Source organism: Scyliorhinus canicula, chromosome 17 (genome assembly GCF_902713615.1).
Source record: "Scyliorhinus canicula chromosome 17, sScyCan1.1, whole genome shotgun sequence".
NCBI classification, from domain to species: Eukaryota; Metazoa; Chordata; class Chondrichthyes; order Carcharhiniformes; family Scyliorhinidae; genus Scyliorhinus; species Scyliorhinus canicula.
Window position 1 is genome coordinate 130,084,295 of NC_052162.1, and position 26,273 is coordinate 130,110,567.

Genomic DNA, 26,273 nt, shown 5'->3' on the forward strand with positions numbered 1-26,273 from the left:
CAGTACAGCACAGAACAGGCCCTTCGGCCCTCAATGTTGTGCCGAGCCATGATCACCCTACTCAAACCCACGTATCCACCCTATACCCGTAACCCAACAACCCCCCCCTTAACCTTACTTTTATTAGGACACTACGGGCAATTTAGCATGGCCAATCCACCTAACCCGCACATCTTTGGACTGTGGGAGGAAACCGGAGCACCCGGAGGAAACCCACGCACACAGGGGGAGGACGTGCAGACTCCACACAGACAGTGACCCAGCCGGGAATCGAACCTGGGACCCTGGAGCTGTGAAGCATTTATGCTAACCACCATGCTACCGTGCTGCCCCATTAGAAAAAAATTTCTGTAGTGCCTTTCATGACAGCAGCTCCTAAAGCCTTTTTACAGCCAAGAAAGTACTTTTGAAGCGTAGCCACTATTGGAGTCTAGGGAATTATAAGCTAGTCAAATTTAGTTTTAAATAGCAATCACTTTCATACCATATTCAGTCAAGGTCATCAGTAACAAGGTCAAGGAAGCCATTTTAAACTGAAACACTTGGCTGGATCTTTATTTTAATAATTAATACTGTATGAACCAAAATATTTCTAGAGCTGCAGAGCTAGACAGAAATTGTTTGAACAAATAAATTAGTTTCTAACTTTGTTAAGCTACAGGACAAAATCTACTCCCAAAGTCCAGCTCACAATAAAGCTCATTATTCAATCCGATCAAGGTTAGCAAATTAGAAAGCTTTTTCCTTACACAAATTATCTTTTTGAACCAATTTATGTTGTATTAACCAAATGTATTCATGAAAGATTACGATATGAAGTGACTGCAACAGATGATTAAGTAAGTTGTGAGTTTTAATTGAGTCACAAATAACGAGTCAATAACAAATCAATAGTTGTGGTAAAAGAGTTTAATTTGCTGTAAAAATGTAAACCCTGAATTGCTGTGTATGTAAAGAATGTTTCAGATATATTTGTGGGAGGCAGCTGAATATTTCTTTTCGCTGTAACGGAGAAGGTAAATCGCAGAGAATGGTTTGGATCCATTGGCCTCTGGGTTATGAGCCCAGCACCCTTCCGCTGCGCCACTCTGCTCCCTGTATGTAAAGAATGTGCAATGAAGATAAATGTTCCGGCAGATAAATGTTACAGGATACTGCGATGCCTGGATAGAGTGGACGTGGGGAGGATGTTTCCACTGGTAGGAAAAACTAGAACCTGAGGGCACAGCTTCAGCCTGGAGCGACAATCCTTTAAAACAGAGATGAGGGGGAATTTCTTCAGCCAGAGGGTGGTGAATCTTTGCCGCAGAAGGCTGTGGAGGCCAAATCACTGAATGTCTTTAAGACAGAGACAGATAGGTTCTTGATTAATAAGGGGATTAGGGGTTACGGGGAGAAAGCAGGAGAATGGGGATAAGAAAAATATCAGCCATGATTGAATGGCGGAGCAGACTCGATGGGCCGAGTGGCCTAATTCTGCTCCTTTGTCTTATGGTCTAAGAGATGCCTTCAGGCTCTAAATAGCCTCAACGTTTGAAACTGTATGAATAAGGGATTGTATAGAATCAGATAAAGGGATAAGATGAAACAGTTCTATTGTATTCCTGTCTAAGATAATGAGAAAAGTGTGTCATTAATTGGGAATACAATTAAATTAAAGTAGTGCCCAATTGACCAATGGTCATGTTACAACAGGCCCAACTCTGACGTGAGGTAATGGTCACTTTGGGGATGAAGGTCGAGGTTCCGAAGGTCTTCCTTGCTGGCCGAGTTCCGAAGACTCCCGAGGCCGAGTTCCAAGGAAATTACTGTCAAAGAAGGAGCCAGACTCCCGAGGCTGAATTCCACAAGAATTGACTTTCAAAGGAGCCAGAGAGGGTTACACTTCTAAGGCCATCGTTAATTGTCCATCCCTAACTGCCCCTGGAAAGTCAATATCTTAAAGTTCTTAAGTAAACCTTTTCCTTTTCATAAACCTCTCTTTAATTTTACTCTCCAGGGAATTCTGCCTTTGCCTTTCATGAGTTAAGTTTTGTCCGAACCAAAGTGAATTTATTCAATGGCAAGTTGGGGGTGGCGTTTACATAGCGTCTTTCACAATCATAGGACGTCCCAAAGTGTTCCACAGCCAATGAAGCTCTTTTGAAGTGTAGTCACTGTTGCATTTTAGAAAAGGCGGCAGCTGATTTGTGCACAGCAAGATCCCACACACAGCAATGCGATAATCCGATTGGTAAATATTGGCTAAGACACCGGGTATAACTACCCCCTGCTCCTCTTCAAAATATTGGCCATGAGAACTCTTGGAAGTCTGCCCAAGGGGGTAGACTGGGCCCTCGGTTTAACGTCGGAACCAACAGTTCCGACAGTGTAGCTCACTGCTCACACGGGGAACACTGACTTTGACTTTTTTTTTCCCTTGGGTCAATAGAGTTGGTCCCACAATCTCCTGATTCCCTGGGGCGAATGCCGTTCTTAAATGACAAGGGAGTCCAAAGGTTATACGGGGTAGACGGGAAGGTAGAGGTCTCAAACAGATCAGCCATGATCTTATCACATAGCGGAGCCAGTTCACGGACCCGAGTGGTCTACACCTGCTCCTCACTTGTATGTTCACAGGTGTATTTTGGTTGCAAAGAACGGGAAGGCAGATTATCAGAATGGCTATAGATTGAGAGAGGGGAATGTGCAACGAGACCTGGATGTCCTCGTACACCAGTCACTGAAGATAAGCATGCAGGTGCAGCAGGAACCATAGAATTCCTACAGTGCAGAAGGAGGACATTCGGCCCATCGAGTCTGCATTGACCCTCTGAAAGAACACCCTACCTGAGCCCACTACCCCCACCGTATTCCTGTACCCTCACCTAACCTGCACATCTTTGGACACTAAGGGGCAATTGACTAAGGGCCAATCCACCTAACCCGCACATCTTTGGACTGTGTGTGGAAATCGGAGCACCCGGAGGAAACCCCACGCAGACATGTGGAGAAAGTGCAAACTCCACACAGTGACCCAAGGTCGGAATTGAACCCAGGTCACTGGCGTGTGAGGCAACAGTGCTGACCATTGTGCCACCGTGCTGGTGTGATGAATGGAGGGATTTCAGACTTCCTGTATTATATGCATTTGGTGCTGTAAGGGTTAAAAGTCTGGGTTAGATTCTGCCCGTGACTACTGCAGTAATGATTTGAAAGACAACCAGGCTTACGAGCTACAGAGTGGCAATTAAAGCATCGTAAAACTGAGATCATCATTCAAACCCTGTATATTGATTACCTGAAGTTGAGCTCATGGAATTTTGTTTATAAAAAGAAGGTTCCCCGGGGAGTAGATAATTAGAGACTTCAGTTTTCCGGCGTGGCACACTCCCACCGGCAGCGGGAACCTCCGTCCCGGCAGCGGGAATCACCGTCCCGGCAGCCAGCCAATAGAGTTTCCCCATTGCGGGCCCCGTCGGGAGATCCGCGGGCGCGAGTGCACCGCTGGCGAAACGGAGGATCCTGCCGACGGAGAATCCGGCCCGTTGTGTTTGGCCTTTCAGCAAGGTGGTGTAGTTAACGGGAGGTGCCGGGCTGAAGCAGGCCGGTGTTGGGTTTCTGTTTCTGGAAAAAAAATAGAATTATATTTGCTAGAGAATAGAAGACTAGGGGGTTGGGGAGGCGGGTGATGCCATAAAAACCTATCAAATTCTAACAGGAGCGGACAGGGTAGATACAAGGAGGATGTTCCCTTTGGCGGGGGGGGGGGGGGGGGGGGTCATAGTTTCAGGTTACAGGGTAGACCATTTAAGACTGAGATGAAGAGAGTGGTGAGCCTGTGGAATTTGCTACCACAGAATGCAGTTGAGGCCAAAACATTGTACATTTTCAAGGAGTTTGTTATAGTTCTTGGGGTGAAGGGGATCAAAGGATATGGAAAGGCGGGATGAGGCTATTGAGTTGGATGATCACTCATCATAATAATTAATGACAGAGCAGGGCTCAAAGGGCCGAATTGCCTCCTCCTATATTCTCTCAGTTATTTCTGCCACAAAGCCTTTTACTGTGAAGGTCACTGCAGTGTCTTCCTCTAGCTCAAAGCTAGGCAAGTCTTCAAGCTTCTTTCCCCTCACCAACTCTTAAGTGAGCTGCAAACTCCACATGATCAAATCTGCAATTTCCTCTTGTGGGAAACACCCAGCCAAATTAAACAAAAGAACTTTAAAACTCCCACAGCCCATCTCCATGACACCATGGCACACTTTGGGAGGCTCCAAACCGCAATGTAAATTGAAGGTCTTTTTAACTTTCAAACACCTTTCATGCACGATCCACGTGAAATATGAAACTGGATGTATTCAATAAGCCTCAGAGGGCATCAGCCCACTGGAAGCAGAGGCGAGCAGACTGAATTTGGTTCAATCCTGGATGTGGTTAACAGCAACAAGAACAGCAGAATCCAACCCTGTAGTCACTTGTGAACTCGCTGGTGTGTTTGCAGATGGGATGACTGAGTGAATCCCTTCCCACACTCGGGACACTCGAATGGTCTCTCCCCAGTGTGCACTCTCTGGTGTCTCTGCAGGCTGGACAATCGAGTGAATCCTTTCCCACACTGGGGACAGGGGAAAGACCTCTGCCCACTGTGGAGTCGCCGGTGTAGCAGCAGATTGGACGACTGGGTGAAGCCCTTCCCACACACAGAGCAGGTGAACGGCTTCTCCCCAGTGTGAACTCGCTGGTGTGTCTGCAAGTTGAATAACCGAGTGAATCCCTTCCCACAGTGAGAGCAGGTGAACGGCCTCTCCCCGGTGTGAACCTCCTGGTGTGTCAGCAGATTGGATAGCTGAGTGAATCCCTTCCCGCACTGTGAGCAAGTGAACGGCCTCTCCCCAGTGTGAACCCGCTGGTGTCTCAGCAGGGTGGATGAATGACTGAAGCCCTTCCCACAGTGAGAGCAGGTGAACGGCCTCTCCACTGCGTGAACCCGCTGGTGTGCATGCAGCTGCCATGAACCACTGAATGCCTTCCCACAGTCCGAGCAGCTGAACGGCCGCTCTCCAGTGTGAACACGCTGATGAATTTCCAGTGCAGACGGGCATCGGAACCCTTTCCCACAGTCCCGACATTTCCACGGTTTCTCCATGTCGCGGGATCCTTGTGTCTCTCCAGGTATGACAATCAGTTGAAGCCTCGTTGACACACAGAACACATGTACAATCTGCTCCGCTGTGAATGGTGTGATGCTTCTTCAGACTGGACAACGGCTCAAAGTTCCTTCCACTGTCAAGTGGAATTGACCAGGGGCTGGTTTAGCTCACTGGGCTAAATTGTTGGCTTTTAAAGCAGACCAAGCAGGCCAGCAGCACGGTTCGATTCCCGTACCAGCCTCCCCGGACAGGCGCCGGAATGTGGCGACTAGGGGCTTTTCACAGTAACTTCATTGAAGCCTACTCGTGACAATAAGCGATTTTCATTTTTCATTTCAAGTGCACTGGAACACTCTCACTCAGGTATTTAAGTCTTGCAGCTTTCCCAGTAACACTGATGTTTAAAATCTTTTGAAGCAGCCAGCACAGGCAAACATTTGTTCTGCCAGGTTACAAGGTCACTGATATTCAGGTCCTGATGAATGGAGTGAATCTGTCGTATCTTGACGAGAGGTTTGCTTTGAGATTTCTGACTGCAAATCTCGTCCTTCTCATATCCTGCAAAAGGAGTTTACAAAAGTCATCATAGTCAGTCATGGATTGAATTTCAAAACAGACAATTCTAATTACTACCATCTCTCCAATGGGAGCAGTCAAACATGTTGTTTATTTCAGAGTGGTCATAACTTGGAACTCACTCCCTACGTGGCTGGTGGCAGATCAGTGATTTCACAACGTACAGACACTCAGGGGTCAGTACACTTGCAGAGGAATGGAGATGTGGGAAGAGAATGGGACTGACCAGATTGCTGCATAGAAAGCCAGCACGGACTCAAGTTTCATAGAATTTACAGTGCTAAAGGAGTCCATTCAGCTCATCGAGTCTGCACCGGCTCTTTGAAAGAGAGCACCCTACCCAAGCCCACACCTTTACCCTATCCCCATAACCCAGTAAACCCACCCAAAACTAAGGGCAATTTTGAACACTAAGGGCAATTTAGCATGGCCAATCCACCTAACCTGCACATCTTTGGACTGTGGGAGGAAACCGGAGCACCCGGAGGAAACCCCGCAGACACGGGGAGATTGTGCAGACAGTGACCCAAGCCGGGACGTGGGACCCTGGAGCTGTGAAGCAATTGTGCTAACCACTATGCTACCGTGCTGCCCATCTCTGCTGCTGGTCTCTGTGCCATAATGACTCAATGACGAGAAATGCATAGCGCACATACAGTGCAATATTACAAGAGCAGAAATAATAATAATTGCACTTTATTACAGGACCATAGATAATGGGTTGGATTCTCCGTTGCGGCTTGCCGTTCGCTGGTGACGGGATTCTACCTTGTCAATTCCCATTGAAACCACCCCACGACACCAGGAAACCCACGGGCTGGGTGGGCTGATGGTGGGTACAGGGACTCCCAACGGCGGAGAATCCAGGGCAATATTTAATACAAGTGTCGTGCAACAACACGAGATGTATCGCTGTTGTCACGATCCCCATGGAGACCGATAACCTGAAAAATAAACAAATTCCTCGACAAACCCAATGAAATAAATCGAAGGACAAGGCTTCGTAGTTAAATAAAAGCTAAAGCATATTAATCAAACTAAAATGAGCATAAATGAATTATGCATTAACAGACAAATAGTATTTGTATGAACTGGATAAATTGGTCTTTAACTATCTCAGACAATAAAAACAGGTTCCACAAAATCTCAGCATTTTCCCCCTCAGCAAATTTGTCTTTAATTCCAATGTTCCACAACTCTCTGTATTTTCCAGGGGGAGAAAGAAAGTGCTTTACTCACAGATGTTGCACTGAGGAGGAAATTTCAGTCTGTGTGTGAAGCTATAAACAGATGCTGTGCTGTTTAAAGTCAGACTGCAGGGCTGGGAGGAAAATGATGGGAAGACATTTTGAAAAGTCCCCTCCCCCACTCCCTCAGCTGGCAGCCCAGCGCGCAGGCGCAAAGAGCGCTGCTGAGCCGAGCTGTCCGGAGCAGGCGCAGTGCGGCTGCCTCCATCTGGGGGGGGGGGGGGGGGGAGAGACCACCGAGCGGCTTCTCGCTCTATCCGGCAGCTGGTTGCCTGGAAACCTCGGGCTCGAGGAATTGGGGGGGGGGGGGGGGGGGGGGAAACAACAACTGGGGGCGGGGCACCCGTGTCCGCGCGGCTGGACCTGCGCACTGGAACCCGGAGACGTCACCGGGGATCATTGTGTGATTCCGATTGGCTGATGCAGAGCAGGGCTTCGTTGTGACGTCACAACACAAGTTGAACAATGGGACTTCCTCCTCTGAGCAACACCTGGGAGGAAGTCAGTGTTTCCTCCTTTCCATTTCCCTTCACATCCTGGGGGAAAAATTGGTGACTTGCAACAAATGAAGGGGAAGGAAGTGAACCCAAGGAGGATGCAGACTCTGGAAAGGTTGGGCCAGGTTTCTCCCTCTCTCTTACAGACATTGACATCCTTTGCTCCATCAGCCTTGACACATTTATTTGTCTGGCTAAAAGGATGGTCTCTTTCCTCATGTTCACAATTAAACAGTGGCGTGCAGAGGGGGGGGCCGACGGTGCATTGGCCCCGGGCATCCATTGGATGGGGGCATCCAATCAGAGAAGGAAAAAAAAAAAATTTTTTTTTTTTTAAATGTTTTTTTTTAAATGTTTTTTAAAATTTAGATTACCCAATTATTTTTTTCAATTAAGGGGCAATTTAGCGTGGCCAATCCACCTACTCTGCACATTTTTTGGGTTGTGGGGGCGAAACCAACGCAGACACGGGGAGAATGTGCAAACTCCACACGGACATTGACCCAGAGCCGGGATCGAACCTGGGACCTCAGTTCCGTGAGGCGGTTGTGCTAACCACTAGGCCACCGTGCTGCCCCAGAGAAGGAAATAAGATAGTAATTTTAAAATTTCAGCGGTGATAAATCAATTTTTGGAGGCTCACCACACTGCAGAGGCAGTTGTTAGCCCTTTATTCCTTTAACATGGTGTACCCTTTCTGTCTAGAGAAAATGGTCCTTCTCCCCATCCCCCCACACGCATGCGGATGATGTACATGGTGCAACCATAAAAAGCAACAAGCAGACGTGGCTGCTCGTTCCTGCGTTTCCTCGAATCATAACTCGTCTTTTCTTTGCTTTTTGTGCATCTAGATTAGTTCTTTTACCTACTCAGGTCAGTGAATAGCTCTAGAACAGGTGCAACTACGGTTTTTATAGGTTTTTTGGCGATATTTAATGAAATATTTACGTGGGATGTAGTAAGAGTGAAGCCTGGATGATCAGAGGACTGCTATGGCATTTAATCTCGGAATAGGAGACATTTATTCCTTAACATGCTAATATTCGAATACAGATACCACTAATTTGCAAGTCTATGATATAAATTGCACAAAATTATCAGTGGAGAATCAGTGTGAAATAATTTGATACGAAGGAACAAAGAAATGAAATATGGTTTATCCGTCTGCAACTGACCGATTGTTTACCATTTTCTTCCCATTTTCTCATGCGTCTTACGGTTTTTGAGATAGAAAATGAAATGTTATGAGTATTCCGTGTACAACCGAGTGGAGCACAGAACAGGAAAAAAAAGAGGGCCAGAGTCGAAGAAGAGTCCCATCAAAGAGGGGCATTAGATGCATGGATAAAAAGAAGTAAAGAAGAAGTAGAAGAACCTAGAGAAGTAAAAGATGATGTGGGTGCAGAGAAGGAATTTTCTGATACAGATTCAGCTCGGTCAGAACATAATACTCTCTCTCCTCAGTCTCGTTGTCAGGATGATGATCCATGTGAAGAAAATAAAGAAGATATTTGCATATTTTTGCAAAGAAGCGATTTTGGCTGTTTGAAGAAACCGATTCCAGATCATTTGAAGATGACAATATTACAACATGGCCCTGAAAGATATCAGAATAAAAGTGGTCCATTTGCTGAGAAGGATGGGAGATCATTTTCCAAACAGTGGTTTGATAAAGTTTCCACAAACGGAGAAATTGTGGAGAGAAAATGGTTGTTATACTCTCCATATCGGAAAGCATGCTACTGTTTTGTTTGCTTTTTGTTTTAAAAGGAGCATTTGTCGTCTGTGTCAAACTTTGGAAAGGAAGACGGTTTCTCCACTTGGAGAAAATTAAATCCAACAATACCTGACCATGGGAAAAGCCCTTCTCATAGAGCTCACATGAGGGAATACCTGAACCTTGTAGTTCGACTCCATCATTCAACTACGATAGATGCTGAACTTCAACAGCAAACGTCTGCTGAAAAGAAAAGATGGAAAGCTATAACTGAACGGATTGTCGAGGTTATATCCTTTCTGGCAAAACAGAATCTGGCCTATCGTGGACATCGAGGAGAAGGAGTATCTGGGTTATCAGAGCCAGGGGAGACAGTCAGTGAAAATACAGGAAACTTTCTAGCAACAATCAGACTTTTGGCCAAATATGATGACATCTTAGCAAAACACTTGCAGAGAGGGAAAGAGAAACCAAAAAGTGTCACCTACTTGTCCAACAGAATTCAAAACGAAATAATCAATCTTCTTGGTGAAACTGTCAAGAAAAATATAATTTCCGAAATTAAGGACGCAAAATATTTTAGCATAATGCTGGATTCAACTCCAGATATTGCCCATGAAGATCAGGTTTCTGAAATTCTGCGTTACGTTCATATTGGGTAGCAGGGTTCAAGATGGTTCATAGCAGGGTAGCATGGTGGTTAGCATAAATGCTTTACAGCTCCAGGGTCCCAGGTTCGATTCCCGGCTGGGTCACTGTCTGTGTGGAGTCTGCACGTCCTCCCCCTGTGTGCGTGGGTTTCCTCCGGGTGCTCCGGTTTCCTCCCACAGTCCAAAGATGTGCGGGTTAGGTGGATTGGCTATGCTAAATTGCCCGTAGTGTCCTAATAAAAGTAAGGTTAAGGGGGGGGTTGTTGGGTTACGGGTATAGGGTGGATACGTGGGTTTGAGTAGGGTGATCATGGCTCGGCACAACATTGAGGGCCGAAGGGCCTGTTCTGTGCTGTACTGTTCTATGTTCTATGTTCTATTGATGAAAACAGAAAATTAGAAATAAAGGAGACATTTCTGGGATTTTTTCAAGTCAACAAGAAAGATGCAGTCAGCCTGGTAAATAAAATTCAGGAAAAATTGGAAGAAGACAAAATTTCCAACTGGGGGCGGGGCACCCGTGTCCGCGCGGCTGGACCTGCGCACTGGAACCCGGAGACGTCACCGGGGATCATTGTGTGATTCCGATTGGCTGATGCAGAGCAGGGCTTCGTTGTGACGTCACAACACAAGTTGAACAATGGGACTTCCTCCTCTGAGCAACACCTGGGAGGAAGTCAGTGTTTCCTCCTTTCCATTTCCCTTCACATCCTGGGGGAAAAATTGGTGACTTGCAACAAATGAAGGGGAAGGAAGTGAACCCAAGGAGGATGCAGACTCTGGAAAGGTTGGGCCAGGTTTCTCCCTCTCTCTTACAGACATTGACATCCTTTGCTCCATCAGCCTTGACACATTTATTTGTCTGGCTAAAAGGATGGTCTCTTTCCTCATGTTCACAATTAAACAGTGGCGTGCAGAGGGGGGGGGCCGACGGTGCATTGGCCCCGGGCATCCATTGGATGGGGGCATCCAATCAGAGAAGGAAAAAAAAAAATTTTTTTTTTTTTTAAATGTTTTTTTTAAATGTTTTTTAAAATTTAGATTACCCAATTATTTTTTTCAATTAAGGGGCAATTTAGCGTGGCCAATCCACCTACTCTGCACATTTTTTGGGTTGTGGGGGCGAAACCAACGCAGACACGGGGAGAATGTGCAAACTCCACACGGACATTGACCCAGAGCCGGGATCGAACCTGGGACCTCAGTTCCGTGAGGCGGTTGTGCTAACCACTAGGCCACCGTGCTGCCCCAGAGAAGGAAATAAGATAGTAATTTTAAAATTTCAGCGGTGATAAATCAATTTTTGGAGGCTCACCACACTGCAGAGGCAGTTGTTAGCCCTTTATTCCTTTAACATGGTGTACCCTTTCTGTCTAGAGAAAATGGTCCTTCTCCCCATCCCCCCACACGCATGCGGATGATGTACATGGTGCAACCATAAAAAGCAACAAGCAGACGTGGCTGCTCGTTCCTGCGTTTCCTCGAATCATAACTCGTCTTTTCTTTGCTTTTTGTGCATCTAGATTAGTTCTTTTACCTACTCAGGTCAGTGAATAGCTCTAGAACAGGTGCAACTACGGTTTTTATAGGTTTTTTGGCGATATTTAATGAAATATTTACGTGGGATGTAGTAAGAGTGAAGCCTGGATGATCAGAGGACTGCTATGGCATTTAATCTCGGAATAGGAGACATTTATTCCTTAACATGCTAATATTCGAATACAGATACCACTAATTTGCAAGTCTATGATATAAATTGCACAAAATTATCAGTGGAGAATCAGTGTGAAATAATTTGATACGAAGGAACAAAGAAATGAAATATGGTTTATCCGTCTGCAACTGACCGATTGTTTACCATTTTCTTCCCATTTTCTCATGCGTCTTACGGTTTTTGAGATAGAAAATGAAATGTTATGAGTATTCCGTGTACAACCGAGTGGAGCACAGAACAGGAAAAAAAAGAGGGCCAGAGTCGAAGAAGAGTCCCATCAAAGAGGGGCATTAGATGCATGGATAAAAAGAAGTAAAGAAGAAGTAGAAGAACCTAGAGAAGTAAAAGATGATGTGGGTGCAGAGAAGGAATTTTCTGATACAGATTCAGCTCGGTCAGAACATAATACTCTCTCTCCTCAGTCTCGTTGTCAGGATGATGATCCATGTGAAGAAAATAAAGAAGATATTTGCATATTTTTGCAAAGAAGCGATTTTGGCTGTTTGAAGAAACCGATTCCAGATCATTTGAAGATGACAATATTACAACATGGCCCTGAAAGATATCAGAATAAAAGTGGTCCATTTGCTGAGAAGGATGGGAGATCATTTTCCAAACAGTGGTTTGATAAAGTTTCCACAAACGGAGAAATTGTGGAGAGAAAATGGTTGTTATACTCTCCATATCGGAAAGCATGCTACTGTTTTGTTTGCTTTTTGTTTTAAAAGGAGCATTTGTCGTCTGTGTCAAACTTTGGAAAGGAAGACGGTTTCTCCACTTGGAGAAAATTAAATCCAACAATACCTGACCATGGGAAAAGCCCTTCTCATAGAGCTCACATGAGGGAATACCTGAACCTTGTAGTTCGACTCCATCATTCAACTACGATAGATGCTGAACTTCAACAGCAAACGTCTGCTGAAAAGAAAAGATGGAAAGCTATAACTGAACGGATTGTCGAGGTTATATCCTTTCTGGCAAAACAGAATCTGGCCTATCGTGGACATCGAGGAGAAGGAGTATCTGGGTTATCAGAGCCAGGGGAGACAGTCAGTGAAAATACAGGAAACTTTCTAGCAACAATCAGACTTTTGGCCAAATATGATGACATCTTAGCAAAACACTTGCAGAGAGGGAAAGAGAAACCAAAAAGTGTCACCTACTTGTCCAACAGAATTCAAAACGAAATAATCAATCTTCTTGGTGAAACTGTCAAGAAAAATATAATTTCCGAAATTAAGGACGCAAAATATTTTAGCATAATGCTGGATTCAACTCCAGATATTGCCCATGAAGATCAGGTTTCTGAAATTCTGCGTTACGTTCATATTGGGTAGCAGGGTTCAAGATGGTTCATAGCAGGGTAGCATGGTGGTTAGCATAAATGCTTTACAGCTCCAGGGTCCCAGGTTCGATTCCCGGCTGGGTCACTGTCTGTGTGGAGTCTGCACGTCCTCCCCCTGTGTGCGTGGGTTTCCTCCGGGTGCTCCGGTTTCCTCCCACAGTCCAAAGATGTGCGGGTTAGGTGGATTGGCTATGCTAAATTGCCCGTAGTGTCCTAATAAAAGTAAGGTTAAGGGGGGGGTTGTTGGGTTACGGGTATAGGGTGGATACGTGGGTTTGAGTAGGGTGATCATGGCTCGGCACAACATTGAGGGCCGAAGGGCCTGTTCTGTGCTGTACTGTTCTATGTTCTATGTTCTATTGATGAAAACAGAAAATTAGAAATAAAGGAGACATTTCTGGGATTTTTTCAAGTCAACAAGAAAGATGCAGTCAGCCTGGTAAATAAAATTCAGGAAAAATTGGAAGAAGACAAAATTTCCACGAATGACTGTCGTGGTCAAGCATATGATAACGCAGCAGTTATGGCTGGAGTGAGAGGAGGTGTTCAACAAAAAATTCTTGAAGTTAACCCAAAAGCTGTGTTTGTGAACTGCGAGAACCACAGCCTCAATTTGGCCTGTGTCCATGCAAGTGAGGTGCAACCTGTTGTTACATTTTTTGGCATTCTAGAAAAACTCTTTACTTTTTTTTCTTCATCTACTTCTCGTTGGGAAGTGTTAAAATCATTTGTCACTCGGACTGTGAAAAGACAGTGTGACACAAGATGGAGTTCCAGCCATGATGCTGTGCAAGTAATCCACGAAGAGTGTGACAACGTTATTGCAAGCCTTCAACACCTGCTGGAAGGAGAATTTTCAAGGGAAACTAAATCTGATGCAGGATCGCTACTTAACTCTATTCAATAGTTCCCGTTTATAGCTTTATTAAATTTTTGGTACTCAGTTTTATCATCAGTGGAGAAAGTCTCAAAACGTTTGCAGGATCCGAAAATGGGGTTCCATGAAGCTTCTTGTGATCTGAGAGGACTTATTCATATCTTGAATTTGAAGAGTGACGAAATTATCCACAATGCAATAGATTTAGCCAATGAATATTGTGAAAATTGGGGAATACCAATTGCACAAACAAGGAGAAGAAGAAGAATGCCTGGAGAGTCAGCAAGAGATAGTGGACTGACGGCATAAGAAGAAATGAATAGAGTAATGGTAGAGATTGTGAACAGATTAAAAACTGAAATTGAAGACCGCAGTGTCCGTCTTCAAAGACTCAGTGACCGATTTTCTTTTCTTCTGAACTTGAATTCAGTAGTGATTGAAGATGAACAAGAAAGAGAGAAATTAAAAAAGGAATGTTCAGACTTTGCAAATTATTATGACAATGATGTGGTTGCAATTCATTATATGACGAAATTATTGATTTTGTGATGCTCCTTCGAGCTGGAGGGAATAGAGTTCCCCCTGATCCTAAAGATGCTCTGGAGTCTTTACTGCAGTATGGGAGGGATGTCTTTCCGACGCTGTGTGTTTCATACAGATTACTGCTTACAATTGCATTTTCAGTCGCAAGCTGTGAAAGGTCATTTTCAAAACTGAAATTAATAAAAACATATCTGAGGTCTTCTATGTCACAGGAGCGACTGACCAACCTGGCTTTAATAAGCATTGAAAAAGAATTTCTCACAGCTGATGTAAAAAGTGAAGTAGTTCAGGTGTTTTGTGACAGGAGGTATCATTTGGGGAAAAGAACTTAATAAATTTGATTGATTAATATTAAAATCGAATAAAGCGTTTATTTCGTGTTTCATCTGTGTTTATATATTCAAAATGTTTTCCTTTCTCATAATATTTCTCAGTATATTAGGCCTTATACTTGAGTCTTTGGGGCATACAATCAAGATTTGCCCCGGGCATCACCAGACCTCTGCACGCCGCTGCAATTAAAGGGCTGGTTTCCCCAGGAGATGGCTGACATTTAAGTGGACGGTAAATTAATACAGGACAGAGATATGTCTAGTGTTGTTATTGTGTACTGTTTAGCACTAGGCTAAATCGCTGGCTTTGAAAGCAGACCAAGGCAGGCCAGCAGCACGGTTCAATTCCTGTACCGGCCTCCCCGAACAGGCGCCGGAATGTGGTGACTAGGGGCTTTTCACAGTAACTTCATTTGTAGCCTACTTGTGACAATAAGTGATTTTCATTTCATTTCATTTCACATAGTGAACATAGGATTCATTTAAGACAGCACGGTAGCATTGTGGATAGCACAATTGCTTCACAGCTCCAGGGTCCCAGGTTCGATTCCGGCTTGGGTCACTGTCTGTGCAGAGTCTGCACGTCCTCCCCGTGTGTGCGTGGGTTTCCTCCGGGTGCTCCGGTTTCCGGAGGTTAGGTGGATTGTGCAGGTTAGGTGGATTGGCCATGATAAATTGCCCTTAGAGTTGGGTGGGGTTACTGGGTTATGGGGATAGGGTGGGGGTGTTGACCTTGGGTAGGGCGCTCTTTCCAAGAGCCGGTGCCGACTCGATGGGCCGAATGGCCTCCTTCTGCACTGTAAATTCTATTTCATGCTTCTGTAATACCGTTAATTGATTCATTTTTCTGGCCTTGGACATAGGACTCAGCCAAGTTATATATTTGCCGTCATCGCCCATTACAGCACAGAAGATGCCTTTTCGGCAACTTGTGTCAATGCTGACTCTCTAGAGAACAACCTAGTCAGTTCCCCCTCCCCCCTCTGTACCCCGTCAAGTATTTCCATGAATCGCCCATCCAATTTCATTTTGAGATCATTCATCATCGCCTTCCACCAACCACATTAGCAGGCAGTTCAAGCTCATGACCTTTTGCTGGCTCAATAAACATTGTCTACATGTCGCCCAGGTATGCCTAATTAAATAATTCTGTCCAGTATATTACACAATTTCAGTCCAGTACAGATGGATCATTGTGAATTGCCAGCTTCAGGAAAATTGGGAGGGTGTTTGTTAGCTACAGCAGAGTGACAATGGAGGGAGAGACTGTGGTGATCGACAGAATTGGGGGAGCACGAGAAAATAAGATGTTCAATAGAAATGAGAATTGTCTGTCCTGAATTTCAGTACTGGCAGTGATGGATTTTGTAAACTTTTACAGGCTATTAGAAGAGGAGGATCTACAGACAGAAATCACAACTCAAATGTCAAGTCAAGATCTGAAAGAGTCACTTGATTCATCAGGAGCTGAAAATTATCGGCTTTTAAATCTCAAAGGAGAAATGTTTGTTCTTTCTCTTTCTGAACTTTGAAAATATCAGCGAGACTGGAAAGGTATATGACAGTGTGTGGTCTGTGGAAAGAGCTTTAACGAGTTACGGAAGCTGAAAAATCTTTGCCCTATTCACAAGCAGGTAGAGACCATACACGTGATCTGTCTGTGGACGATGATTCAACTGATTGTCCAACCTTGAGAGACAGAAGGGCAGCCACAACATGGAGAAACCGTGGAAATGTGGGGACTGTGGGAAAGGATTCAGAACCCCATCTCAGCTGGAAGCTCATCGCCGCAGTCACTCTGGGGAGAGGCCGTTCACCTGCTCTGAATGCGGGAATGGATTCACTCAGTCATCCCACCTGATGAGACACCAGCGACTTCACACCGGGGAGAAGCTGATCATCTGCTCTCAGTGTGGGAAGGGATTCAGTGACTCATCCAACCTGCAGAGACACCAGTGGGTCCACACCGGGGAGAGGCCATTCACCTGCTGTGACTGTGGGAAGGGGTTCAGTGACTATTCCACCCTGCAGAAACACCAGCGAGTTCACACCAGAGAGAGGCCGTTCACCTGCTCCGACTGCGGGAAGGGATTTGCCCAGTCTTGCAACCTCACACGACACCAGCGAGTTCACACCGGGGAGAGGCCGTTCACCTGCTCCGTGTGTGGGAAGGGATTCAGTATATCAACGACCCTGCTGAGGCACCAGCGTGTTCACACTGGGGAGAGGCCATTCACCTGCTCCGAGTGCGGGAAGGGATTCACTCAGTTGTGCAGCCTGCAGAGACACCAGCGAGTTCACAAGTAATTACAGGGGCTGGATTGCAGCTGTTTATCACATCCAGGACTGACCCATGTTCATTCTGACACTTGGTGCAGTGGGAGGGTCAGAGGTTTCTTTCTGCTGGACTGGCCGGCCTCATGACTTTCCTTCCAGTGGGCTGATGTTCATTGAGCCTGGGAGAGCACATTTCCACTGAAATGATTCACAAAAGTGAATGATGAAGAACATTTATTTTATCCTGGATAGTTAATAGTGTTATTCCTACCAGTACAGGTGGATCTAAATTAAACACATTTGTCTCTGTTGCATTGAGTCTACAGCACAGGCCCAGGCCAGTCGGCTCAATTGGTCTGTGTCAGTATTTATGCTCCACGTGAGCCTCCACCCACCCCTCTTCATCTCCCCCATCAGCATCTCCTTCTATTCCTTTCTCCCTCATGTATGTATCTAGCTTCCCTTTCAATGGATTCATACTGTTCAACTCAACCACTCGCAGTGGGAGTGAGTTCCACATTCTCACCACTCGCTGGGCAAAGAGGTTTCTCATCGAATCCAAACTCAATAAAAATGTGGAAATAAAAGTCTTAACGATGATCGTGAAACCATTGTCAACCACAGTCTGAGGTTATGGGGTAGACCATTTAGGACAGAGATGAGGAGAAATTTCTACTCCCAGAGAGTGGTGAGCCTGTGGAATTCATTACACACGGGAGTAGTTGAGGCCAAAGCATTGCATGTTTTCAAGAAGCAGTTAGATATAGCACTTAGGATGAAGGGGATCAAAGGATGTGGAGGGGAAAGCGGGATTAGGCAGTGGAGTTGGATGATAAGCCATGATCATAATGAATCATTTGCAAGGCCAAATTGCCTCCTGCTGCTCCTATTTTCTATGTTTCAAACGATTGTCGTAAAATTGCAACTGGTTCACTAGTGTCCTCTTGGGAAGGAACTCTGCTGTTCTTACTTGGCCTGTGACTACATGTGACTCCAGACCCACAGCAAATGTGGTTGACTCTTAAAAAGGCTCTCTGAAATGGCCGAGCAAGCCATCCTGTATTCTCAATAAATGTAGCCCTGTCTGTTCAACCTTTCCTGCGAGTTAGATGCTCCCAGTTCTTGTCAATCTTCTCTTTATCGGGGCAGCACGGTGGTGCAGTGGGTTAGCCCTGCTGCCTCACGGCGCCACGGTCCCAGGTTCGATCCCAGCTCTGGGTCACTGTCTGTGTGGAGTTTGCACATTCTCCCCAGTTTTGACCAGTCCCTCCGGCTGTGAATTACTCCCTTCACGCACGGCGGGACCTGGCAGGTGAGTATGCGGCGGCGGTCCTGGGTGGGGCATGGGGGGGATCCGGCCCCGGGGGGGCCCTCCACGGTGGCTTGGCCTGCAATCGGGGCCTACCGATCCTGCGGCGGGCTGTTTCCGTGGGGGCCTTCTTTCCTCCGCGCTGGGCCCCTTCTTTCCTCCGCGCTGGGCCCCTGTAGGGCTCCACCATATTGCCGCGGCCGGTCTGCGCATGCGCGGAAATACGGTGGCCGTTCTGCGCATGCGCGAGCACGCGCCGGCCCTTCGCCGCTGGCTGGAGCGGCACCAACGACACCAGCAGCAACCTAGCCCCCTAGAAAGGTGAGAATTCCTCACCTTGGGAGGCAGTTGATGCCGGAGTTGTTGGCGCCGGTTTTCCTGCTGGCTGGGGGACATAGCCCCATTTTCAGAAACCCTGCCCCCTATATATTGGCCCCAGACTATAGGGAAGATATGATGTTCTCGGCAAGGAAGCAGAGAGGATTGACAGGAATGGAACCAAGGACGAAAGACTTCAGTTATCTGCAGAGAGTGGAAGCAGCTGAAATTGTTCTCTTCAGATCAAAGAATCATTAGAGCGGACGTCCGGTGGCTGTGATGGATCAGTAAGCCACACATTTGGGAGCTCCCGTTTTAAAGAGATTTTTCGGCTCTTTTGAGAGCCCAAAACGGAAATTTTTCGACGTCTCCCGGTGGGGGAAGGTGTGCTGAACGACTTTCCCTGCAGTCCATGACTCGAACTCGGAGTGGAAAGGGGGAAAAAACAGCAGCAGCTCCTCAGAAAAAACGGGGGAAGGGATCCAAGATGGCCACCGACAGAGCTCCAGAGGAATGGAGACTCTGGGCCCAGGAACAACAAACTGATCTCCTGCGCTGCTTTAAAGAATTCAAGGATGAAGTACTGAGCTCTCTGCAGGAAACGAACAGAAGGCTGTCAGAGATTCAGTCCACCCAGGGTGCTGCCATCAAGAAGTTGCAGACGCAGGCCATTGAACGAGAGGAGGAGGCCGTGGTCCTCGTGAGTAAGGTGGAGGGGCACGAAGCACTCCACAAGAAGTGGCAGGAACGCTTTGAAGAGCTGGATCACCGCATGAGGCGGAAAAACCTGCGGATCTTGGGCCTTGCAGAGGGGCTGGAGGGATCAGACCTGACAGCCTATGTGGCTGTAATGCTGAATTCGCTAGTGCGGGGCCGGATCTCTCCATCTGCCCTTGGAGCTGGAGGGAGCGCACAGGGTGCTGGCCAGGAGGCCCAAGGAAGATGAACCTCCGCGTGCGGCGCTGGTGAGGTTCCACCGGTTCAGTGATCGGGAGTGCGTGCTGCGCTGGGCCAAGAAGGTGAAGAGCAGCAATTGGGAGAATGGGGTAGTACGGATCTACCAGGATTGGAGTGCGGAGGTGGCTAAGCGGCGGTCCGGGTTTAATCGGACGAAAGAGGTGCTTTATAGAAAAAAGATAAAGTTCGGAATGTTGCCGCCCGCGCGCCTGTGGGTAACTTATTTGGACCGGCACCATTATTTCGATTCCCCGGAGGAGGCGTGGGCCTTCGTGCGGACGGAGAAACTGGACTTGAACTAGAGGTTGGGGGTTGCGAGGTCGTCTGTAAGATATTAGTGCTGGATTCTGCTGTTGCTGTGTTCTCTTTTTCTTCTGTTGTTTTCTTCTTGTTTTAGTACTTTTGCAATTTTGATATGGTTATTTACGGAGGGGTTGTTCTGCTATGTTTTTGTTTTTGTGCTGTGGGACATTGTCTGGGCTGTGTATCTTGAGGGGAGGGTCGGGGGGGTATGTTGTATTCTATGCCGGAGTGGGGGTATGGAGTGGGGCTGATATTTGGGAGCTGCGTCAGAAGGGTGTGGTGGGGCAGTGCAAAAGCGCGGGCTTTCCTCTGGTTTCCCGTGCTGCGGGGCTGGGGGGTGGAGATGGTGACGGGGGAGGCGGGGCCTTAACTGGTTCTTCCCCGCGCTGGAGCGGTGCCAGGAGGAGGGATAGATTGGGGGATGATCCCACTTCGGGAGGGGTCGGGCTATTGGCGGGAGTTTCCGGGGTCAGCAGAAGTTAGCTGACTCACGGAAGTACAATGGAGGACGGTTCGCGGCTGGGAGGGTTCCTAGCCTGGGGGGGAAGGGAGGGGGGGGGGAAGGGGAATACCGGGTTGCTGCTGGTAGGGTCAAGAAGGAGCTGGTGGGGGCTGGGGGGACAGAGGTGAGGGGTTGTCGCTATGGGGACGGGGTCGAGCAGGGGGCGCTGGCCTGGGGCGGGCAGTCAACGGGCTATGGCTAGCCGACGGGGGAGGGGGGCGGGACGCCCTCTGATCCGGTTGGTCACCTGGAATGTGAGAGGGTTGAATGGGCCGGTGAAGCGGTCGAGGGTACTGGCTCACCTGAAGGGGCTAAAGGCAGATGTGGCAATGCTTCAGGAGACCCACCTGAAGGTGGCGGACCAGGTCCGCCTGAGGAAGGGATGGGTGGGGCAGGTTTTCCACTCGGGGTTGGATGTGAGGAACCGGGGAGTGGCGATTCTGGTGGGGAAAAATGTGTTGTTTGAGGCATCGGAGGTGGTGGCGGATAAGGGGGGTAGGTATGTGATGGTTAGGGGCAGGCTACAAGGAGAGAAGGTGGTACTGGCTAGTGTGTATGCCCCAAATTGGGACGATGCGGGCTTTATGAGGCGTATGTTGGGACGGATTCCGGATCTGGAGGCGGGAGGTCTGATCATAGGGGGGGACTTTAATACGGTGTTGGATCCTTCACTGGATCGGTCCAGCTCTAGGACGGGTAGGAGGCCGGCGGCGGCCAAGGTACTGAGAGGGTTTATGGACCAGATGGGTGGGGTGGATCCATGGAGGTTTGTAAGGCCGAGGGCACGCGAGTACTCTTTCTTCTCCCACGTACATAGGGTTAACTCTCGGATAGATTTCTTCGTGGTGAGTAGGGGACTGATTCCGAGAGTGGAGGAGGCCGAGTATTCGGCCATTGCAATCTCCGACCACGCTCCGCATTGGATAGAGTTGGAGATGGGAGAGGTGCGAGACCAACGTCCGTTGTGGCGGTTGGATGTGGGGTTGTTGGCGGAGGAGGAGGTGTGTAGGAGGGTCCGGGCAAGTATTGAGGGGTACCTTGAGGTGAATGATACGTGGGAGGTTCAGGTGGGGATGGTCTGGGAAGCCCTGAAGGTAGTAATTCGTGGGGAGCTGATATCCATCCGGGCACACAGGGAGAGGAGCGAAAGGAGTGAGAGGGATAGACTGGTGGGAAAGATGCTGGAGGTGGACAGGAGGTATGCAGAGGCACCAGAGGAGGGACTGTTGGGGGAGAGGCGCAGCCTGCAGGCTGAATTTGATTTGCTGACCACTAGAAAGGCGGAGGCACAGTGGAGGAAGGCACAAGGGGCAGTGTACGAACATGGTGAAAAGGCGAGTAGGATGCTGGCTCATCAGCTGCGTAAGCGGGATGCGGCTAAGGAGATTGCTGGAGTGAGAGATAAGAGTGGGAATGTGGTGCGGAAGGGGGTAGAGGTGAATGAGGTCTTCAAGGATTTTTACGGGGAACTGTACCGGTCGGAGCCAACGGGGGAGAGGAAGGGAATGGAGAGGTTCCTTGACGGGCTTTCTTTCCCGAAGGTGCAGGAGGAGAAGGTGGAGGGGTTGGGGGGCACCGATTGAGCTGGAGGAGCTAGTTAAGGGGATCGGGCAGATGCAGTCAGGGAAGGCACCGGGGCCGGATGGGTTCCCGGTGGAATTTTATAAAAAGTTTGTGGATCTAGTGGGCCCCTTGCTGGTGCGAACACTCAATGAAGCGTGGGAGGGGGGGACTTTGCCCCCGACGATGTCACGGGCGCTGATCTCGTTAATTTTAAAGAAGGACAAGGACCCCCAGCAGTGTGGTTCATACAGGCCCATATCTCTCCTCAACGTGGACGCTAAGGTGCTGGCAAAAATCCTGGCCACCAGGATAGAGGACTGTGTGCCAGGGGTTGTGCACGAGGACCAGACAGGTTTTGTGAAGGGAAGGCAGCTGAACACGAATGTGCGGAGATTGCTGAATGTCATTATGATGCCGGCGATTGAGGGGGAGGCAGAGATAGTGGTGGCACTGGATGCGGAGAAGGCCTTCGATAGAGTGGAGTGGGGGTACCTATGGGAGGTGTTGGGGAGGTTTGGATTTGGTGAAGGGTTTATTAGATGGGTAAGGCTGCTATATGAGGCCCCGATGGCGTGCGTGGCTACGAATAGGAGGAGGTCGGAGTACTTCCGGCTTTACCGAGGGACCAGGCAGGGTTGCCCCTTGTCCCCCTTGTTGTTTGCATTGGCAATCGAGCCGCTGGCGATGGCATTGAGAGATTCAGAGAGGTGGAGAGGCTTGGTGCGAGGTGGAGAGGACCATAGGGTGTCGTTGTATGCCGACGACCTGTTACTGTATGTGGCGGACCCGGTGGGAGGGATGCCGGGGGTGATGGAGTTACTAGCCGAGTTTGGGACCTTCTCAGGTTATAAATTAAACTTAGGCAAGAGCGAGGTGTTTGTGGTGCACCCTGGAGACCAGGAGGAAGGAATTGGTAGGCTCCCGCTTAGGCGGGCAGGGGAGAGCTTTAGGTACCTGGGGGTGCAAGTGGCCAGGGACTGGGGGACTCTCCACAAGCATAACTTTACCAGGCTGGTAGATCAGATGGAGGAGGAGTTCAGGAGGTGGGACATGCTGCCATTGTCGTTGGCGGGGAGGGTGCAGTCCGTCAGAATGACAGTGCTTCCGAGGTTCTTGTTCCTTTTTCAGTGCCTGCCCATATTTATCCCCAGGGCCTTCTTCAGGAGAGTGACTAGCAGTATTCTGAGTTTTGTGTGGGCACATGGGACTCCGAGAGTGAGCAGGGTGTTCCTGGAGCGAGGAAGGGATGGAGGTGGGCTGGCACTGCCCAACCTTCTGGGGTACTATTGGGCATCCAATGTGTCAATGGTGCGTAAATGGGTGATGGAGGGGGGAGGGACGGCGTGGAAAAGAATGGAGATGGCGTCATGTAGAGGTACGAGCCTGGGTGCCATGGTAACGGCACCGTTGCCGCTCTCCCCTAAGAGGTTTACCACGAGCCCGGTGGTGGCGGCGACCCTAAGAATCTGGGAACAATGGAGACGGCATCGGGGGGAAACAGGGGGCTCGATGGAGGCTCCACTGGATGGCAACCATCGGTTCATCCCGGGGAACACGGATGGGGGATTCAGGGGGTGGCAAAGGGTGGGCATCAGCAAATTGAGGGACCTGTTTATTAGCGGGAGGTTTGCGGGCCTGGGGGAACTGGAAGATAAATTTGGCCTTCCCCAGGGGAACATGTTCAGATACCTGCAGGTAAAGGCGTTTGCTAGGCGACAGGTAGAGGGATTCCCTTTGCTGCCCTCGCAGGGGGCGATGGACAGAGTGCTTTCGGGGGTGTGGGTAGGAGAGGGGAAGGTTTCTGACATCTATAAGGTAATGCAGGAGGTGGAGGAGTCGTCAGTGGAGGAGTGGAGGAGCTGAAGGCTAAATGGGAGGAGGAACTCGGGGAGCAGATAGAGGACGGGACTTGGGCGGATGCCTTGGAGAGAGTCAACTCTTCCTCCTCATGTGCGAGGCTTAGTCTCATCCAATTTAAGGTGCTGCACCGGGCCCACATGTCCGGGACTAGGATGAGTAGGTTCTTCGGGGGTGAGGACAGGTGCACCAGATGTTCGGGGAGTCTTGCAAACCACGCCCATATGTTCTGGGCATGCCCAGCACTGGAAGAATTCTGGAAGGGGTTGGCGGGGACGGTGTCGAGGGTGGTTGGATCCAGGGTCAAACCAGGGTGGGGACTCGCGATTTTTGGAGTTGCGGTAGAGCCGGGAGTGCAGGAGGCGAAAGAGGCCGGTGTCCTGGCCTTTGCATCCCTAGTAGCCCGGCGAAGGATTCTGTTACAATGGAAGGATGCAAGGCCCCCAAGTGTGGAGACCTGGATCAGTGACATGGCGGGATTTATAAAATTGGAAAAGGTCAAATTTGCCCTGAGAGGATCAATACAAGGGTTCTATAAACGATGGCAGCCTTTTCTGGACTTCCTGGCTCAGAGATAGGTAACTTGGTCAATAGCAGCAGCAACCCGGGGGGGGGGGGGGGGGGGGAGGTGCATTATTGTAGTGTTTATTCTGTAACTTTATAGTGTGTTAATATGCGTTGTTGTTAAAATGCTGGGTTGTTCATGGGGATGGGGCGAATGTATATGATTGTTAATATTATTGTTATTTTCGGTATTTTACTAAGGTGCGTCAATGTTGTATAAAATCAAAATTTCTCAATAAAAATTATTTTTTAACAAAAGAATCATTAGAGCAGAGAAGGAGGCCATTCAGCCCATCTGGTTCATGCAGGCTCTCAGTGGGGCAAACCAGTCTATTCTTTTTTTTTCTAATTCTTTCATGGGATGTGGGGCATCGCTGGCCGGGCCCAGCATTTGTTGCCCGTCCCTAATTGCCCCTTGTGAAGGTGGTGGGTGAGCCGCCATCTTGAACCGGCTGCAGTCCCTGTGTGGTGTGGGTAACACCCACAGTGCTGTCAGGGAGGGGGGTCCAGGATTGTGACCCAGCGACAGTGAAGGAACGGCCGATATATTTCCCAGTCAGGATGGTGAGTGTGGGGCTCGGAGGGGAGGAATTTGCAGGTGGTGGAGTTCCCCATGTGTCTGCTGCCCCCTTGTCCTTCTAGATGGCATTTCAGACCTGAAATGGTTAATGTGGTCAGTGGAATGTTGCAACATTTTGACGTCAACAAGGAATTGACACATCAAGAAACTGACTTCAATCGAATAAAATTAAACACACTGGTCCCTTTGTGTTAAAGTAAAAGGGATAAAAACTAAGATTGGTAGAATTGGGAGAAATACTCAGTAAGAATTGTCCACAGGTTGGTCGGGGGAAAGAGAGAGAGCTGGAGAATCCTTTACATCCATGCTTGATCTATTGCTTGAAGAATATGTCCTTCTGTACCTGTAACCTAGAACTCGCGGCGCTCCTTCAGAAGAAGAAACAGTCGAGTAAATGTTACCCCAAACAGGGCCAGAACAAAACTGGAAAATAATGGAGTGAAATTGAGGAGTTGGGAGAGAGAGAGTTCTCCTCCCCCTCGAGGTGTGGACTGTCAGAATCCTGGGCGACTCCCTACTTAGGCGTTTCTTGCTAATTAGTGAACATTAAATTAAATTCTGTGACTGGCTGTGGATTTATTTTGAATGTGATTGTTACACTTCTCCTGTTTTTATTCCTGTTGTGATTACGCTCTGGGTAAGGATGGTTGACAGGTGACAGGATGGGAAATTGTGGTTTGGGTCTTCACTGACCAAATGATTTATCGACCCGAAAGGTGTAAAAGGGACCAAACTCCAGCAGAAATCGAGCAGAGCTGAGAACAGACGACTTGCTGTGTGGGAACAGGGAGATAAACAGCTCCCAGAGGACAGAGAAAACAAGAGTGCCTGGAATCCTAGATAACACCTGGGTGTCAAGGCCACCATGTTTTCACTGCTTGGCATGGGAATGCTGACTCCCTGTATCGGGGACGGAGCGTGGGGAAGACAATTGTTTGAGAGTTTGACGTGGCTTGGACGGGTACAGATGGTTCAATAACAGGCTTTGTAATTGGTCTGTTCAAATGTTAGCTCAGCAATGATTGGGTTAAATCAGTCTCTGAGACTTTGTGATGTAAAAAAGTAGAAGGGATTCCCCGAGCACAGAGATTTGTTGAGGTTTTACATCTTCCACTGACTGGGACCATGGCAGCTGGGGCAGAGCAGGAAGCATTTACCTGGAGATGGTGCTTTTACCCAGAGTGTAATGGGAATGCTGCTGCACTTTGATACTACTGCTCAGTGGCTTCCCTTCGGCTCCTCATGCACCCTGTTCCCGTGGCTCCTCACTTTGGGGCACTGAACCTCGGGGTCATGTCATCATGTCATGGTTGGGGGGGGGGGGCCTCTGTCCCCAATTAGTTGGAGATCCATTTCCCAGTAGGTCCTCCAGCACCTTCCTGTCAGGGCAGTTTCCCAACTGGGGCGCAGGCC

The 26,273-nt window shown here is 48.3% G+C and overlaps 1 protein-coding gene across 1 annotated transcript in view; it reads right to left on the bottom strand.

The window, feature by feature from the left end:
• Window positions 1–1,368: 1,368 nt before the first annotated feature.
• LOC119951628 (zinc finger protein 721-like) overlaps window positions 1,369–26,273 on the bottom strand; it is an 86,659-nt gene continuing 61,754 nt past the window's right edge. The window contains exons 4-5 of the mRNA XM_038774808.1: window positions 5,528–5,690; window positions 1,369–5,231 (exon numbers count right to left, since the gene is read on the bottom strand). Of these exons, the coding sequence (XP_038630736.1) occupies window positions 4,454–5,231; window positions 5,528–5,690 (941 nt within the window). The 3' untranslated portion in view covers window positions 1,369–4,453. The remainder of the gene's footprint in view (window positions 5,232–5,527; window positions 5,691–26,273) is intronic.